Here is a 17,226-nt window from a genome sequence, read left to right as displayed (position 1 = left end):
CGCACTAGCACCTCCACCAGATATCACGTGGTCGTGATGGTTAAGAAGGCAGCAAAACTTTGATTAACGAAACGAGCATTTTATTGGGCCGAACTTGTGCCCTCGAAAACAGGACACACTCAAACAAGAACGGTAGCGGCGAACATGATCGGCGGTCATCGAAATCTGATCAGCGGGTCAAGCGCGTCGGCTTTTATAGATCAGTCGTCGAATGTTCCAGAGTAATCGCTGGGACCAGCATGCCTTCCACAAAGTTCTACGCCATTCGCGTCGCGCATACGTGCAATCAAATTACACAATTCGGCGACAACAGACAGCGGATGGAACCATCGATAACGTTCCAGAAACTTCCGACACATGCAAGCGCGTCCTGCGCTGTGCGATATCAGTTCTTAGGCGTTGAAACGTGTCGCCCGATAAAATTAAGTACACGTGCCAGTATGCTCTACGCTTGTCAGCATAAAACGGCCAGACCTGGTAAGGGGCCCTTTAAGCAATCAAGCCGAACACTTGTTAGACGGAAAGGATTTGCCCCAGCGTGACACATGCCCTGTTCGACCACTGTTCATAATGACAGCAATGAATGTTGGAGTAACTAGGCCCCCCCGCGCATCCCCCCACAATCAATCCTCTTTGAACACCGAACTCCATGAAGAGATTAACCTAACTTTGACAATTACCTTGAACAGAAATAATTTAAGTCGAAACAAAACACGTGTCTGCGAATTCTCGGTCTTTTTGCAAATTCTTCAGCATCTTCGAAATAAGTGATATCGAAAAGATGCCACCATATTTGAAGAAACAGCACCGAGAATACGGACAGGAATTTCAAGACTACGAATACAATGCTTGTTTGTCAGTTTTTATTCCTTTTCTGCGTTTTCGACACTGTATCTTGATATATTGGAATCCCGCTAACTAGCCTAGCTCTGTCATTACGTCAGCCATAACGCGTCTCGGGCTCCGCGTTCCATTCTGGCTCATGCAACCCGCAAAAGCCTTCGAGGTTTTTCTGTCACTCAGCGGAAATCGGCGCTGAGACGTAGATTTGGACACCGCCTATTGTGACGTCTTTCTCCCCTACTGCGCCACGTTTTCAGTGAGGAGATGGCCGCGATCTGGCACCTGGAGCCGACGCGACGCGCCTTCCTCGCGTCCAACACTTCGATGCCAGGGGTGACGAGCGCCGAGCTGCGTCTTCCCGGTCTCGAGATGCTCCAGGGCGAGCAGATATTCTTCGCCTTGCTGTGCTTCACTCTGTGTGGTGGCATGGTGGCCAAAGCGGATGCAACCGGATGGGCGGTCAGCGGAGAGAAGCTCTGCAACGTCCCGCTGATGCACAGCACGCACTTTGCAGACGCCTTCCAATGCCCTCCGGGATCTCCCATGAATCCCGAGTTCAAATGCACTTTCTGGTAATATAACTAGGCCGCAATGTAATAGTAATACCAGTAATAATCATAGTCACTCAATCAATCGAGCCTTTATTATGGTGTCCAAGAGCAGCTAAGCCTTTGTGCTGGCGCACACGTGGAGTAATGCACAAGACACAATGTGCGGTAAAGACAAATGTGGTATACAAAGCGAGGAGCCGTGCCTGAAAAGGGGCTAATCATAAAACGCGATCATTTTAACTTGTACCAAACACAGGGAAGGAACTCTTAAATATATTAACAGAAACAAAATGTAGAGTGCCATAGGACAGTCCATATTGCAACCACTTCACGCTGACAACACGGAATGCTGCCTGGTGAACTTTTTGTGGGATGGGAAATCGTACGAGATCCGAAGTACCTTGATCAATGTTCCCCGCCATGTTGTGAAGGTACAATAAAGGTCTGATTTAATATGTTTTGATTTTATACGTGCGAGGTGAGGTACATAAATAAATAAATAAATAAAACAACTGTTTAACACAGTGCCCACGAACAGCTGCGGAGTCTTTGTACCGGTGCAGTTAAAAAGTAATATGCGAGGCAAAATGCACAAAGAAGACAAATGGGACAGACAAAACAATGTGAAATAAAGAAGCAGAAACAAATAGGGAAACCGAAGACAAGGAGGTGGGCGTAAAAACAAATATAATCATAGAACCCGATTATGTACATGTATACAGAACCTACGAAAATAGCTATGAAATAAGTCCATACAGGCACAATGCTTGAATAATGCTTGAAGACAGAAAGTAGTGCTTGCATATTGCTAATAGTGGCGCTTGAAGTAATGCTTGGATTTCAATTTATTCAGGACGCATTCAATGAGGTCAAAATTAGATTTACGCGTTCTGCTCCAAACTAGAGGCATACTCTGGTAGTGTAAGGCACATAGTCACATATAATTTCAGAAAGGCAGCAGGGGAGTGGACGTCATGGGATGTACGACAAGCAATACTAACAGCGCGAACGGCACGTCGTTCTGCATATGTAGCAATTGAAGGCGCTTACGTTTTGTCAAAGTACGCTCCAAGCAGTAATAATAATAATAATAACAATAATAATAATTTATTTACACACATCCAAAAGCAAAACAAAGAAACGGGCCGGTCTAAGTCCACGAGGACTTGTGCGACTAGGCCCGGCAGAGTCGGTACAGCGATGTGCTACATACTCAAATAATAGGTGAAAAGGTAGACATTTACATAATAATGGTACTAATATAAAATAATAACAAAAATAATAATATTTATTACCACCAAAAATCCAAAACAACACGATCAGGCCGGTCTAAACCAAAGGTAATTTGTAGAACCGTGCCTATGAACATAACATACATGGCGGCAAAAATACAATTATTGATGAGACACGTAGGACAAAGAAAAAAAAACAAATTACAAGAAATAAAAAACAAGCTAGCATTTTGTTATTCTACTTAAAACAATGGAAATCGAAGAAGCAAATATTACAATACCAAAATGTGCTCGAAATTAATTTCACCATACCTTCTTCAATAATTGTTTCCGCGTGCGTTTCGAAGTCGCATTAAAGGCTTCATCCGGTTGTCGTGTTTCGGCGACGAACGACACCGTCTTGAACACGAACGTAAATAAAACCCCCACCTTTATTTCTCCGTAGTATATATACGTATGTGTGCTTGTCACGCATGCGCAGGGCAGCACATCAAGGGCCGTGGCATGACAAGACTAAACACGATAAAACAAAACCGATTAGGCCACATCTCCCCTTTTCCAACAAGATAACAACCAACTAAATAAGGATAAACACAGTCAAAAGAAACGTACTGCATTACATTAAGAAATTCCGTAACGGTTTGGTTTTCTTACAGTTCTGCCGAATTGTGTAACGTATTCGCCTGGTATCACGGCGAAACATTACCCTGATCCTGTATGGGGTCACTTTGGAGGGCTGGGATGTTAGCCTGATCGCTAACCTCTGCATTCTCCAGGCTAGGGGAAACTCGTATGTCTCGTTGTACGAGTCTGGAATTCTGCTTGGCGCTTGCTTGACTAGGAATTTCCTGTTGCGTTCGATCTGGATGCCGCTCTCCAACGCGACGACATACGACTGCGGCCGTTTTACCCGCTGACAGATGATGCCTTCCCGCCTGCAGTCCTTGACCCAGACAGAATCACCGGGTGCCAATTGGACAAGGTGGCGGGCCGCATCACGGCGGTCATAATTTTGCCGCTGCTATTCCCGGACAACTGCATCCTTCTTCCGTACCTCTTTCAGGTTGGGTGCCTTTGGTACTAGCCCGTTCGGGTGGAGAGGCAGGGTTGTACGAAGCCGCCGCCCCATGAGCAGCTCCGCTGGCGTCTTGCCTAGTGGTCCCACGGTGTCCCTGTAGGCTAACAGAGCCAAATATGGATCATGAGACTTTAGCAGTAGCCCTTTTACCGTTTTCACCATTCGTTCTACCTCTCAGTTTCACTTCGGGCACCTAGGGCAACACATCACACCTTTGAATCCATAGGCCTTCGCGAACTGCTTAAATTCTTCACTGACAAATCCAGTACCGTTATTTGTGACAAGCACTTCGGTTATACCATGCCTAGCGAAGACGTCTTTGACGTGATCAACAACACCAGTGCTGGTGAGCGATTCCAGTAAACACAGTTCTAGAAATCAAGATAGACAGTCCACTAAGAGCAAATAGTTACGGTCATTGAGACGGAAGATATCTACTGCGACCCTTTGCCAAGGTCGAATAGGTGTCTCGGTTGGGATCATTGGTTCACTCGGCTGTTCTCGGAACTGTGAACCCACGCGGCAATTGACAACCAAAGAGGCAAGTTGAGAACTCAAGCCCGGCCACCAAACAGACTCCCGTGCTCTCGCCCTGCATCTCACAATACGTTGATGACCTTCGTGAAGCAGACTTAACATTCTATTCTGGAGCCAGAGTGGCACAACGAGGCGAGTGCCATGCATGAGAACCCCTTTACACACGCTCAATGTTGCGCGATACTGCCAATATGGCCTCATAACGCTTGATAGCGGCCAGCCTTCACGAAGGTAACGCCACAACGTACGGCAGGTCTCGTCCTTTGCCTGCTCTTCGGCGACCAGTCTAAAGTGATCCGATTCACCCAACTCGGATAGCACACCAGTAACAAACGAGTTCACTTCATCAACAGAAAGGAAGTTCTTGGTTCTTCAGGCGCTCTAGAAAGTGCATCAGCAATTTCCAAATTTTTCCGGGGAACATATTCAACATCAAAACTGAATCGCATCAGACGCATTCGGAATTTCTGAATGCGCGGTGGTACCAAATCTAGGGGAGTATTTCCTAGTAAAGTCGCTAGCGGTTTGTGATCTGTCGCCAGCGTTATGTGTAGTCCACGCACATAACTTTCGAGACGCTCAGTCGCCCATGTTAGAGCTAGGGTCTCCTTTTCAATTTGCGCATAGCGCATTCCTGTTGGATTCAGTGATCTTGAAACAAATATAACTGGCCGTCTCTCATTGTTTGGTTGTACTTGAAGTAAAACTGCATCTAAACCGTACGACGACGCGTCTGCAGAAAAAAAATGGTTTGATTCCGTGGATCAAACTTTGCCATACACCCATAGAGTAACATAGTAAACGTTAAGAGCGGACACTCCCGTGGACGCCTGCGGCCGACTTTGGCTCTCAGTGAACCTAGCGGAATCGGCGAAACGCACCAGCCTCCAAGATGGTCGCGCACACTGCCAAATCTCGGAGGCTCCAATTTCAGTTTAGTTTCTTGTAGTTTTTTTTACTCATCCCTGTGCTTAAATCGCGTGATTTCATGCAGGCGCTTGTGCCGTCGTTTATATGTTGTGACAACGAGCGCGCAAAGGTGTTTCCCATCATGTTTCATTTAAATTCATATTTGCTGTTTCAAGCTTTAACTTAGCGCAATAATCATGCGTACTATTGAGGAAGTGGAACTTTATCGCTTACGATATTGTACGTCTAGTAACTCACGCCAAAAGCTGTACTGTAAATAAATGCGCTGTGTTCCTTAAATTTAAATGAACTTGCTCCACAGTCAAGAACATGAAAATAGCAGACAACAATTTATTGCAGCAAAATTATAAGAGGCAGATACATGAAAACGGGAAGAAACGGCGAAATGCAAGTAACGTGGGTGACACGCGGCGCACTTTTAAACGCGATCAAGCCCAATCTGATTTTGATTTCTCAGTCACGATTGGCTCTTTTGCGCAAGCTGCGCGATGGCGCCAATATCAGTCGCGAATTTCAATCCGGATCGGACTTGTTCGCGATCGAATGTGGTCGTGTGACAACGGTTTAATGGAGAGTAGTCGGAAACGAATGGCGTGATGGCAATAACTTTGCACAAGAAAAGCACATAGAAGACGTGTGGCAACTATATCCACATAGTGAAAAAGAAAACTGCAAATACACGACTGCAAATAATTTGCTTCAAATGGGATTGTTCTAGAAGGAAAAAAATAGGACGTTTTCTCTTATACTTCTGCAAAGCAGGGTGAATTAGGGCAGCAAAATTATGTGAATGGTAGCGTGACAAAATGGCTGCAAAAATAAGTGAGCACGCACCAACATCTTCATTTCGAATGTGTAAGCCAGTGTGTCCGTCATTAAAGAGCTGCAATTAAGCACTTTAAAAAACTTATGGGGTTTCACGTGCCAAAACCACTTTCTGATTATGAGGCACGCCGTAGTGGAGGACTCCGGAAATTTCGACCACCTGGGGTTCTTTAACGTGCACCTAAATCTAAGTACACGGGTGTTTTCGCATTTCGCCCCCATCGAAATGCGGCCGCCATGGCCGGGATTCGATCCCGCGACCTCGTGCTCAGCAGCCTAACACCATAGCCACTGAGCAACCACGGCAGGTATTAAGCACTTTGTGTTGCGGGTTTTCACCTGCTGTTTTCGAAGCCTTGCATTCCTCTTCTGATACTTGAAATTTTGCCCTTGAGTATGGGTGATGTCCTTTGGCTGTGCTGTGTATTTTGAGGAAATAGTGGAGATTCCTGCAATACGTAAAATGACAGACAGAAGGTAAGCAATACTGGAGGCTTCAAAGCTATGGAATGTAGACGCTACGTTCCTTCGTATAAGCAATATTGGAGCCTGCAGAGCTTTATAATGGAGATGCTGCGTTCGTTCATGCAATGCGTATTTTATTTTTTTGGTTAAGCAAGCACTGTTATAAAGGCTAAGAAACAAGGAACTTTCTACGGTAACCACTCTATACACAATTAAAACATGAAAACACGTGTGTTTAGCCAATGCAGAACAGCTAACAACGCTCGAGCGCACATAGCCTGCTACAGAGGTTGAGAGAGAGCGCATTATTGCCATACTACAAATATTGCACGTGTACCACTTTAGAAATAACTGCATTTCTTTTGCAGAAGTAGAGCACCATACTTTTTCAGCAGTCGCCACGCGTATCAAAGCTTTCTGCCCCGAACGGCACGTGTTCATAAGCCTCATTTCTTAACGAACCATTTTATTTCCTAACTTCGTCATTGTATCGAACGTGAATCGCAGCTCGGGCGCTGCCGCATCGCTGTTTTCGCTAGCTTCACCGCTCATTGGTGCGCATAAAAAAAGAATACGAAATGAAAGTCAGCGTAGCGAATGGGCAGCAACTGTTCATGGCTGCAAGGCCTCCGTCACTCGTTCATGCGGCTAACAGTGACATAACGAAATGCGAAGAAAATAAGTCGTCAACAACGCGCAAAAGAATTTGCTGTGGCCTTACCATGAAACGGTGACGAAGCAGACGCTGGCAGAAGATCCCAACAACGATGCTCAGGCGCATTTTACAGAAAGAGCCCGGCAGAGCGGTCTGACGAGGCTTCGCACATGTTGGGTCGTGCCCAGTGGTCGTGCCGCCTGTCAAGCTGCTAGCCGCAGCTGCAGCCACATTTTTCTTGATATGCTCTGCCACCTAGCGGATTAGGCGAAGCTCCATAGCTCGGCCGTGAAACGGCTCAAGTGTCCGCTTTTGTCGTTTACTATGTTACTCTACGATACACCTATCAGAACAGATAGTACGTTTTATGCTGTCAAACGCCATCTGCTGAGGCTTAGCCCAAATCCACTCACTGTGCTTGTGCAGCAACGGACGTAACGGCGCAGTCTTCTCAGATGTCTGGAATAAACCGCGAGCAAACGATTTTAGGGCCGCTATCTTGTACACGTTCGAAAGCCGACGTTCGATTTCGCCTTACGCGATTGGAATAGATTGCTCTAGGCGGCGATATCGGCTCAGCGTGGACAATCGCACGAGGCGAAATTGAACGTCGGCTTTTCGAACGTGTACAAGATAGCGGCCCAGGGAATCTCCGCATATCGGCAACATTTTCAGGCGGCTTCGTATCAGTGATCGCTACAACTTTTGCAGGATCCTGCAGTATGCCATCTTTGCTCACTCGGCATCCCAAAAACACAGCTTCTTTACACAGAACTGGCATTTCTCACGATTCAAAGTTACGCCGGCTTCTGTCAAGCGTTCTAAAGTCTGAAACAATTGCTCATCAGGCTCTTTCTGTGAAGAACCAAAGACTAACAAATCGTCCATTAAGTTTACGACCCCGGCATCTTATCAAGAATTTTACACATTTGCCTTTGAAAATATTCAGGAGCAAAGGTTGTGCCAAACGGCAGGCGTTCAAAGCAATAACGTCCAAAGGGAGTAATAAACGTGGTAAATAGCTGACAATCCTTGCTTAGCCTTACTTGACGGATTCCCGACATCGCGTCAAGTTTAGAAAACAAAGCTGCTCCGCTTAGTAACCCGAGTGTCTCAACAGTGGGGAGCACATATGGCTCACGTTTCACCCATTCATTGAATTGAGTTAGGTCAACACATATTCGCACTTGCCCAGACGGCGTCAAGACGGGCACTATGCCAGCACCCTACTCGGTTGGCCCTTCGACTTTCCGAATAACCCTGTTCTTTTCCATTTCTTCTAGCTCGTGTTTCACGCCGTCCCTCAGCGCGATTGGTATACGACGAGCGGTGTAAATGGCATAGGGCACCGTGTCTGCTTTGAGCTTAATACAGTATTCTCCTTTCATGGTACCCAAACCGCAGAACAAAGAGGGGAAGCACGTTTGCACAGCTTGGTGGATAGAAACTTCCTCTACAAATTTCACTATTCCGAAAGCTTCTATTGCTGGCAAGCCCAAAATGACATTACTCGCCGACTTAATGACGAAAACATCCTGCCTAACCAAACACCGTTTCCACAGAATGTCTGCAGTGAACTGTCCTTGCAGATCTAACACTTCATTGCCTGGCCCCTTCAAAATTACGTTAGAACACTCTGGAGTCTTGGGTACACCAGGAAATGATGCTGGAACAACGTTTACCTCTGCTCCTGTGTCAATCTTAGCAGACACTGTGACCCCGTTAATAGCGACCTGAACAAAACGAGCTCTTGGAATTGTACCAGCTAAAGCCCCAACAAAATAGATGGCACACACTGCTTGCTCACTCAGTGTAGCCGTCCAGGGAACACTGCATAAGTCTACCTCGTATGCGTTTGCTTCGGCAATCGTAAAGTTCTGCTTTTGCGGGCAGACCGCGGCGAGATGTCCCCGTCCTTCGCACCTGTAGCAGATTGCCCCTCTTGCTGGGCACGATGAGGTCAAATGATGGGCCCCGCCGCAAGCCGCACACTTTCGGACGTCTTCTTTGGCCCATTATTCCTCTGGACGTCCCCGCCTTGCTCGTCGATGAATTCCGTCGACCTCTACACTGGCTGGTTGTTGGTATGGACTGCTGCGAAGTTCCTGTTGTTGCTGTTCCGCTTCCTTCATCCTTTCCTTTGTCAGTGCCGTGTTCAGAGTCAGTGCAGCGCCCATTTGTAGGGTCTCGGACAACTTTGTGTCACGTATTCCAACCACGAAACGGTCGAGGATCATTCGCTCTTTTATCACGCCATAGTCACATTTCTCTGCGAAAGTATGTAGGGTCGTTACATACTGGCCCACCGATTCGCCTGAAACTTGGTGGCGACGATGAAAACACACCCTCTCGTAGACCAAATTGCGCGTGGCAATGAAGTAGGCGTCGAAACGTTTTTTCACCAGTTCATAGTCGTTTGACTGTGTGATGCCCAAATATGGGGACAACGGTTCGTGTACTCAAAGGTTTTAACGGTTTTAATTGAGGACAAAGCCGTTGGTTTCGAACACACACACAAACGTTTAACGGAACTAAAAAAGGCTTAAAATAAATGATAGAAAGAATAAAATAAACACTCAAATAGACATTCACGGCGGTAAGACACATTTGGGGCTAGTGTGAAGCTAACTAGTGTGCGAGTCCGGGCTTGCCACGACGGCAGGGACGCATAACAGTCTCGATGCGGAGACGCGGCGACAAGTTGGCGAAAGGAGTTGCTACGGTCTCACCAAAGGTCGTGGTGTAAGTTGACTGACCGGGCGACCGGAGCGCGCCAGCTCTGGCTTGGAGAGGTAAAGCAGGCGGCTTGGTGGCACGAGCAGACGGCGGTGGCGTTCTGGCCGGGCAGCTGGGTGTAGAGCTCGGGCCCGTAGCCCGACTGCTCTTGTCCTGCCCACGGGCACAGAAGCTCGAACGCCGGCCTCGGGTAGCAGGCGGCACGACAGACGGGGGCGGCGTTCTGGCCGGGCAGCTGGCGTAGAACTCGGGCCCGTAGCCCGACTGTTCTCGTCGTGCCCACGGGCGCAGAAGCTCACCGGCCTTGAGCAGCTGGCGGCACGCTCGGGTAGACGCGCGACGCAGAGGAACGGGCTGGCAGGAGGCCCCGGTCGGGTGAAGTCCTGGTGGCTCGGGTCCGGAACCCAACGGCCCGTCTTCAACTCCCGGTCCAGTGGTTGACCTCCTCCTGGTGTCGCTTCCTGGAACTCTCCCGGCGTCTCCCCTTTCTGCCAGCGCACCACGCTTTTTCTTCTCTCTGGCCGATTAGGCATTCTCCGATTGGCTGCCTGACGCCCCGTGGTCTTTCCTAATTGGTTTGCTTTTCTTCTTTTAGTTGTTTTTCTTGCGCCGCGCGTTCACTTACCGGACGCTCTTCGGCGTTGTCGTTTTTGTCCTTCCAGAACGGAATTCGCCTCGGCGCGCGCACTCCTTGTCATCCGCTCCCGACCGTCCCGATCATCGCATCATGTCGCGCACCACACATCACAGACTGTTCTTCCGACAGCTCAAAGGTCTTGAATACGTTGCGTGCGTGCCTGCCGCCCCATGGTATACAGAAGCGTGCGCACCTGAGCCCCTTGAGTTCGCTCATTAAGGCCGGAAGCAAATCGATAATCACCGAAGTCTTGCACCGACGCCGGCCACTCTGATGCCTTGTGAAAGTTGAAGCTCGTTGGTGGCTGTACCGGAAAGAGCTGGCACGCAATATCACTTTCCTCACGCGCCATGGCTCGAAGCTCTTGTTCCCTTATCGTGTCCGAGCCGAGGACGCCAACGACGGCGGTCGACCGTAGCTGTATCTTCTCAAGTCGCCCGTGGTTTCACCCAATTTGCGAAGACAACTTCCGACGCCATGCCGTGTTTCCGCGACGAACGACACCGTCTTGGACACGAACGGGAACGAACCCCCCACCTTTATTGCTCCGTAGTATATATACATATGTGTGCATGTCACGCATGCGCAGGGCATCGCATCAAGGGCCTTGGCATGACAAGAACTAAACACGATAACACAGCAATGATTATGCCACACCGGCAACTTGTTGAAAATGTTCGGCACATATGCATAGTGTCTGGCCGCACCATTCCTTGTGGCTGACCTAGGAACTACATGACGGGCGTATTTTCGAAGTTCCATTATGGCTTCGTTTTTTAATGCTGAATTCCAATCATATTTGACGACAACTGCTTCAATAAGCAATGATTGAAAATTCGATAGACCACGTTCACAGAAGATATTTGTAACTGTTAGTATTGCAGAATTCTAGGCAACAGTTTTTACATATTTATTTTATATTCCTGCCTACACTGCATCTCCAACAATCCGAACAGAAGCCGATGACTGTAATGCCGTATCTCAGCACATTGTAACCCAATGCATGTACAATAACTTTTTTACTGACAGGGTTCGAAACTGTTTTATATTAAAGAGCGAATAATATAATAATAATAATAGTAATTATTATTAATATTGTAAGGCAGATAACGAACGTGCGCACTGGGTCAGCAGCATCGGCAGCATCAAGCGCGCAGCAGAAGCTCGAGCTCGGGAACTGCTCGGTGCATCGTAGAACCGGCGGTCGCTACGAACCCCAATAAATCTCCTTTACAAGTGGTGGAGCCGTGCTGGGTAACGTTCCACTCTACCATCCTAGAACTCCGTTCTCGGACGCTACCCTCTGCCAAGCCGGACGCCGACCAGCAGACTCTTCCACCGCCACCCGTCCCTTGCCCTGGTACCGTACGCCAACGGGAGCCTCCCAGCTTCAGCGGAACCGACGACAACGACGTTGAAGAGTGGCTATCGTCCTACGAGCGGGTGAGCGTTCATAACAAATGGAATGACTCATAAACTGGCTTACGTATCATTCTATCTCGCGGGCGTGGCCAGTCTCTGGTTCAGAAATCAAGAGAGGGATATCCGAACGTGGTCGGTTTTCAAGACTTCGATTACCGAAGTATTTGACCGACCCGCCGTCAGGAAACTCCGAGCCGAGCAGCGTTTGCGTACAGGCGCACAGGACACGGATGAGACATTCACCAGCTATATAGAAGACGTTCCAGATTTGTGCAGGCGCGTGAACGCTGCCATGACGGAAGCGGAAAAGATCAAGCACGTCATGAAGGGAATCGATGATGACGCGTTCCAAATGCTTTTGGCCAAGGACCCACGCACTGTTGGCGACGTCATCAGCTTGTGCCAGAGCTATGATGAGTTGCGTAAACAGCGAGCTCTGACAAGGCGACATCCCACACCAAATGCGACGTCACTCTGCAGCCTGACCACCGGCCCAGAACAAGCCTCCCAGATAACGCGAATCAAGGATTTCGTCCGCGAAGAAGTTGCACGACAGCTATCTCTGGTGTCCGTGACTCAGGAGTCTGCCAGCACTTTGCCGTCTCATCTCCGTAACGTGATCCATGAAGAGGTCGAAGAAGCGCTGCCGGCTGTTCACCAGCAAGATGTCGTGACTACACCACTCACTTATGCTACGGTTGCTGCAATGGCCCCTAGCACTGGGCCCGTGCGTCGCTTCCAGCAGCCTGTGCACCGCCCTCCCCCTCCCGTCCCCTGGACCACCACTGCCGTCACTAACCCGTGGCGTACGCCGGACAATCGCCCTATATGCTTCGCCTGTAGGTATTTCGGTCATGTCGCAAGGTTCTGCCGCTGCCGATCGCAGGCGTTCGATGGCGATCGCCGCGCGCCCTATGTACCGCCTGATCCACCTGCGCCTTACGGATCCTTCGACCCATCACCAGCTCGCTCCCAGACTGATCGCCGTCCTCGCTTCGAACGCCTCCGGTCACCCTCCCCACGTCGCCGATCGCTTTCCCCTATGCGTCGACGGCCCGTCTCTAACGAAGAGGGAAACTAGACGACGCAGTTCCTGAGGCAAGAACTGCGCAAGTGTCGACATGCCGAAGTCCTCCTCCTTTACCTGCTAATGTCATTGATGTGTTTATCGAAGATGTCGCTACAGTCGCCCTCGTCGATACCGGTGCCGCTATTTTAGTTATGGATGCAAGGTTTTGCCGTTCGCTTCTTAAAGTGACGACGTCTCTGTCTGGATTGTCGCTCTGAACGGCGAGTGTTCAACCCATTCGCCCTACCGCTGCTTGTACTGCCCGTGTGACCATACAGGACGTTTTGTACACGATTGAATTCATATTTCTTTCATCGTGCTCCCACGCCGTTATTCTAGGATGGGATTTTCTCTCACGCCACAACGCCATCATCAATTGCGCTCGGGCTGAGATTGAACTTTTCCACCTTGGTGACCTGGCCTCCGTCGATGCTCATCCTGCCGCTAAAATTGTCGTGAAAGAAGACACCTGTATTCCTCCGCGCTCTTCAGCATTCGTACCAGTCTTCTGTAGTATCATATCCGACGGGACAGTCTTCTTCATGCCCTCTCATCACTTTGTTACCCGAAAAGCGCTTCCTTTGCCCTTTGCAGCTCTTGACCTTGCCGCCAGTGTCAGCACGATGCCCATTTACAATCATCTTTCACCGCCGCTATCACTGCTCCGCCGCGAATGCCTTGGTTACGTCGAGTTGGTCGATTCAACACGAATTGTCTCCGTTCTCGACGAAGCGCCTGCTACTGCCGTCCATGAACTGAGTGCCCTCTCCGTACCCGACTCAACATGCACTGGTGTGTTCAGCCCATTCATCGCCGAAGATCTGCCGCATTCGCAGCGATCTCAACTTCTCGCACTCCTTCAGCACTTCCGCCGTTCTTTCGACGTTGCGCAACCATCTCTTGGCCGCGCATGGACGGTCGAGCATTACATCGACACTGGCTCTCACTCACCGCTGCGACAAAGACCATATCGCGTGTCCGCTATGGAACGTCGCGTCATTGCAGACCAGGTCGATGACATGCTCCGTCGAGGCGTCATTCAGCCTTCCCAAAGCCCATGGGCCTCTCCCGTGGTCCTCGTTCCAAAAAAAGACGGTTCCATCCGCTTCTGTTTTGATTTTCGACGCTTGAACAAGATCACGCTGAAGGACGTCTACCCATTACCACGCATCGATGATGCTCTGGACTGTTTACAGGGGGCCGAGTTCTTTTCTTCGCTGGATTTGCGGTGAGGCTACTGGCAGGTTCCGATGGCAGAGGCCGATCGCCCGAAAACTGCCTTTGTTACACCAGACGGCTTGTATGAATTCACCGTCATGCCTTTCGGACTTTGCAACGCTCCTGCTACGTTCGAAAGGATGATGGATAATGTTCTACGTGGCCTCAAATGGAAAATCTGTCTTTGCTATCTTGACGATATTGTGGTGTTCGCCCCTGGTTTCGCAACGCATCTGCTCCGTCTCCAGCACGTACTCACTTGCTTGACCAACGCCGGGTTGCAACTTAACCTGAATAAGTGTAGATTCGCTGTTCGTCAGCTCAATTTTAGGCCATGTCGTGTCAAAGGAGGGCATTCGCCCGGATCCCGAGAAGCTACGTGCTGTTACTGCGTTCCCAAAACCTACCACTATGAAAGAGCTACGCAGTTTTATCGGCCTCTGCTCTTCCGACGATTCGTTCGAAGCTTTGCGTCAATTATATCGCCTCTCACGCAGATCCTTGGTGGCGCTAGAGATCTCTCATCATGGTCTCCAGAGTGTGACGACGCCTTCGCAACCTTGCGCCGTCTTCTCACGACGCCACCCATTCTTCGCCAGTTTGACCCTCAAGCGCCAACCGAAATCCATACCGATGCAAGCGGTGTAGGCCTTGGCGCTGTGTTGGCACAGCGTCAACCTGGCCACACAGAATACGTCGTCGCGTACGCGAGTCGCACGTTAACTAAGGCGGAAACCAATTACAGCGCTACAGAAAAGGAGTGTTTGGCCATTGTGTGGGCGCTTGGCAAGTTTCGCCCATATTTATACGGCCGATCGTTTGACGTAGTGACCGACCACCACGCACTATGTTGGCTGTCGACGCTCAAAGATCCAGCCGCCCGCCTTGCCCGCTGGGCATTGCGAATCCAAGAATATGACATCCGCGTGGTTTACCGTTCCGGGCAAAAGCACTCCGATGCTGACGCGCTATCCCGATCGCCGCTTCCCCCGAAGGCCCGTGACGACTCCGCCTGCGAGTGTTCATTATCCTCTCTCGACGTTGACACTATCGCTGCTGCACAGCGTAATGATCCCTGGACTGCATCTCTGCTCGACCTTCTCTCGGATACGTCGAAAGTTCCAGCGTCACGTACGCTTCGGTGCCAAGTTCCTCATTTTGCGATTCAAGACCAGCTACTATATCGACGCAACTATGCCCCAGAGGGACGCACCTGGTTACTCGTCATTCCGAGAACCTTGCGATCAGAGCTCTGCTCCTCGTTCCACGTCGACCCTCAGTGTGGCCACGCGGGATTCTTCAAAACCGCTATTACTGACGTGGAACACCGCTATTACTGGCGTGGAATGTACAATTTCGTTCGAACGTTCGTCCGCTCGTGTCGTGATGCCAACGCCGTAAAGCGCCACCACACAACTCCGCCGGTGAACTCCAGCCTCTGCAATGCCCATTCCGACCCTTTGATCGCGTGGGCATAGATCTCTACGGGCCACTTCCGTTGACTCCTACCGGCAACAGGTGGATAATCGTTGCGGTAGACCACTTAACCCGTTATGCGGAGACCGCTGCTCTACCAAATGCTACAGCGCAAGAGGTCGCCAATTTCATACTTCACCGTTTTCTCCTTCGTCATGGAGGTCCACGTGAACTTTTAAGCGACAGAGGCCGCGCCTTCTTATCTGAAGTCATCGAACGACTGCTTGCTGACTGCGCTATTGTTCATCGTAAATGCACTGCTTATCACCCACAGACTAACGGTACCACGGAACGCTTTAATCGAACTCTTGGTGACATGCTCGCCATGTATGTTTCACCTGATCACTCTATTGGGACCTCGTTCTTCCGTTTGTCACCTATGCCTACAACCGCGACTCAGGCCACTACCGGATTCTCACCCTTTTACCTTCTTTACGGCCTTCATCCTTCGCACACAATCGACACCATTCTGCCCTACCGGCCAGACCCATCCGAATGCCTGCCGATCTCGGAAGCCGCCATACACGCCGAGGAATGTCGCCAGCTGGCCCGCCGATTCACCTCGGACGACCAGAACCGTAAAAAGCCGTTCACGATGCCCAGAACTCGACTCCCACTTTTCTCCCGGGCGCTCTCGTCTGGTTGTTAGTGCCACACCGCACGCCTGGGCTCGCTTCAAAACTCCTTCCGAAGTACGACGGTCCATACCGCGTTCTCGACAGAACATCACCCGTGAATTACCTGAATGAGCCGCTAACGCCGCCGTCCGACATGCGACGTCGTAACCGCGAAGTCGTTCACGTTCAGCGTCTCAAGCCGTATCACGATTCTACCGTCCTTCCAGAAACCTAAGTCGCCAGGATGGCTCCTTTATTTCCGCGGGTCCATTGTAAGGAAGATAACGAACGTGCGCACTGGGTCAGCAGCATCGGCAGCATCAAGCGCGCAGCAGAAGCTGGAGCTCGGGAACTGCTCGGTGCATCGTAGAACCGGCGGTCGCTACGAACCCCAATAAATCTGCTTTTCAATATTATTATTATTATTATTATTATTATTATTATTATTATTATTGTTGTTGTTGTTGTTGTTGTTGTTGTTGTTGTTGATGTTGTTGTTGTTGTTGTTTATGCACCACAAGAACAAATACATAGTAAGCGGGCCTGTCGAAGCCTAAATGGCTTGTGTGACTAGACCCGGCAGCGCCGGCAACAGCGATGAGGTCAGTGTATGTGCAGTCGCGGACAGAATATTATGGACCATGAAATCTAAGAAAAAGCTGAATATCTCCGCAACCTCACAATGCAATCTGGTATTTCCATTTTGGACCTCGACTAGAATTTGCAAACAACGTTGTCGTGGGCAGTTTTACTGGTTACTGCTGCAGGCTGCTCGGGAATTGAACGTTTTCGGAGATTCCGTGGTCCATTTTATTCTGTCCGCGACTGTACATACAGGCGTTTTCCTTCTGCCGACAAAACATTGTGCAAACAAAAGGGAAATTAAATACTTGTTATTACAATGACGTGAACATATTTTCACGCTTATATAGACT

General features: G+C 49.5%; 1 protein-coding gene and 1 long non-coding RNA gene across 2 annotated transcripts in view; one reads left to right on the top strand and one right to left on the bottom strand.

The window, feature by feature from the left end:
• Window positions 1-2,392, top strand: part of LOC140214095 (neprilysin-11-like) — a 44,088-nt gene extending 41,696 nt beyond the window's left edge. The window contains exon 3 of the mRNA XM_072285386.1: window positions 1,101-2,392. Coding sequence (XP_072141487.1) covers window positions 1,101-1,419 — 319 coding nt within the window. The 3' untranslated portion in view covers window positions 1,420-2,392. The remainder of the gene's footprint in view (window positions 1-1,100) is intronic.
• The window catches only part of LOC129381734 (uncharacterized), a 130,012-nt gene that overhangs the window by 63,399 nt on the left and 49,387 nt on the right, over window positions 1-17,226 (bottom strand). The window lies entirely within an intron of this gene.

Source organism: Dermacentor andersoni, chromosome 11 (assembly GCF_023375885.2).
Source record: "Dermacentor andersoni chromosome 11, qqDerAnde1_hic_scaffold, whole genome shotgun sequence".
Lineage (NCBI taxonomy): Eukaryota > Metazoa > Arthropoda > Arachnida > Ixodida > Ixodidae > Dermacentor > Dermacentor andersoni.
The sequence above is the reverse complement of the archived record's forward strand: the minus strand, read 5'-3'. Positions and strand labels throughout refer to the sequence as shown.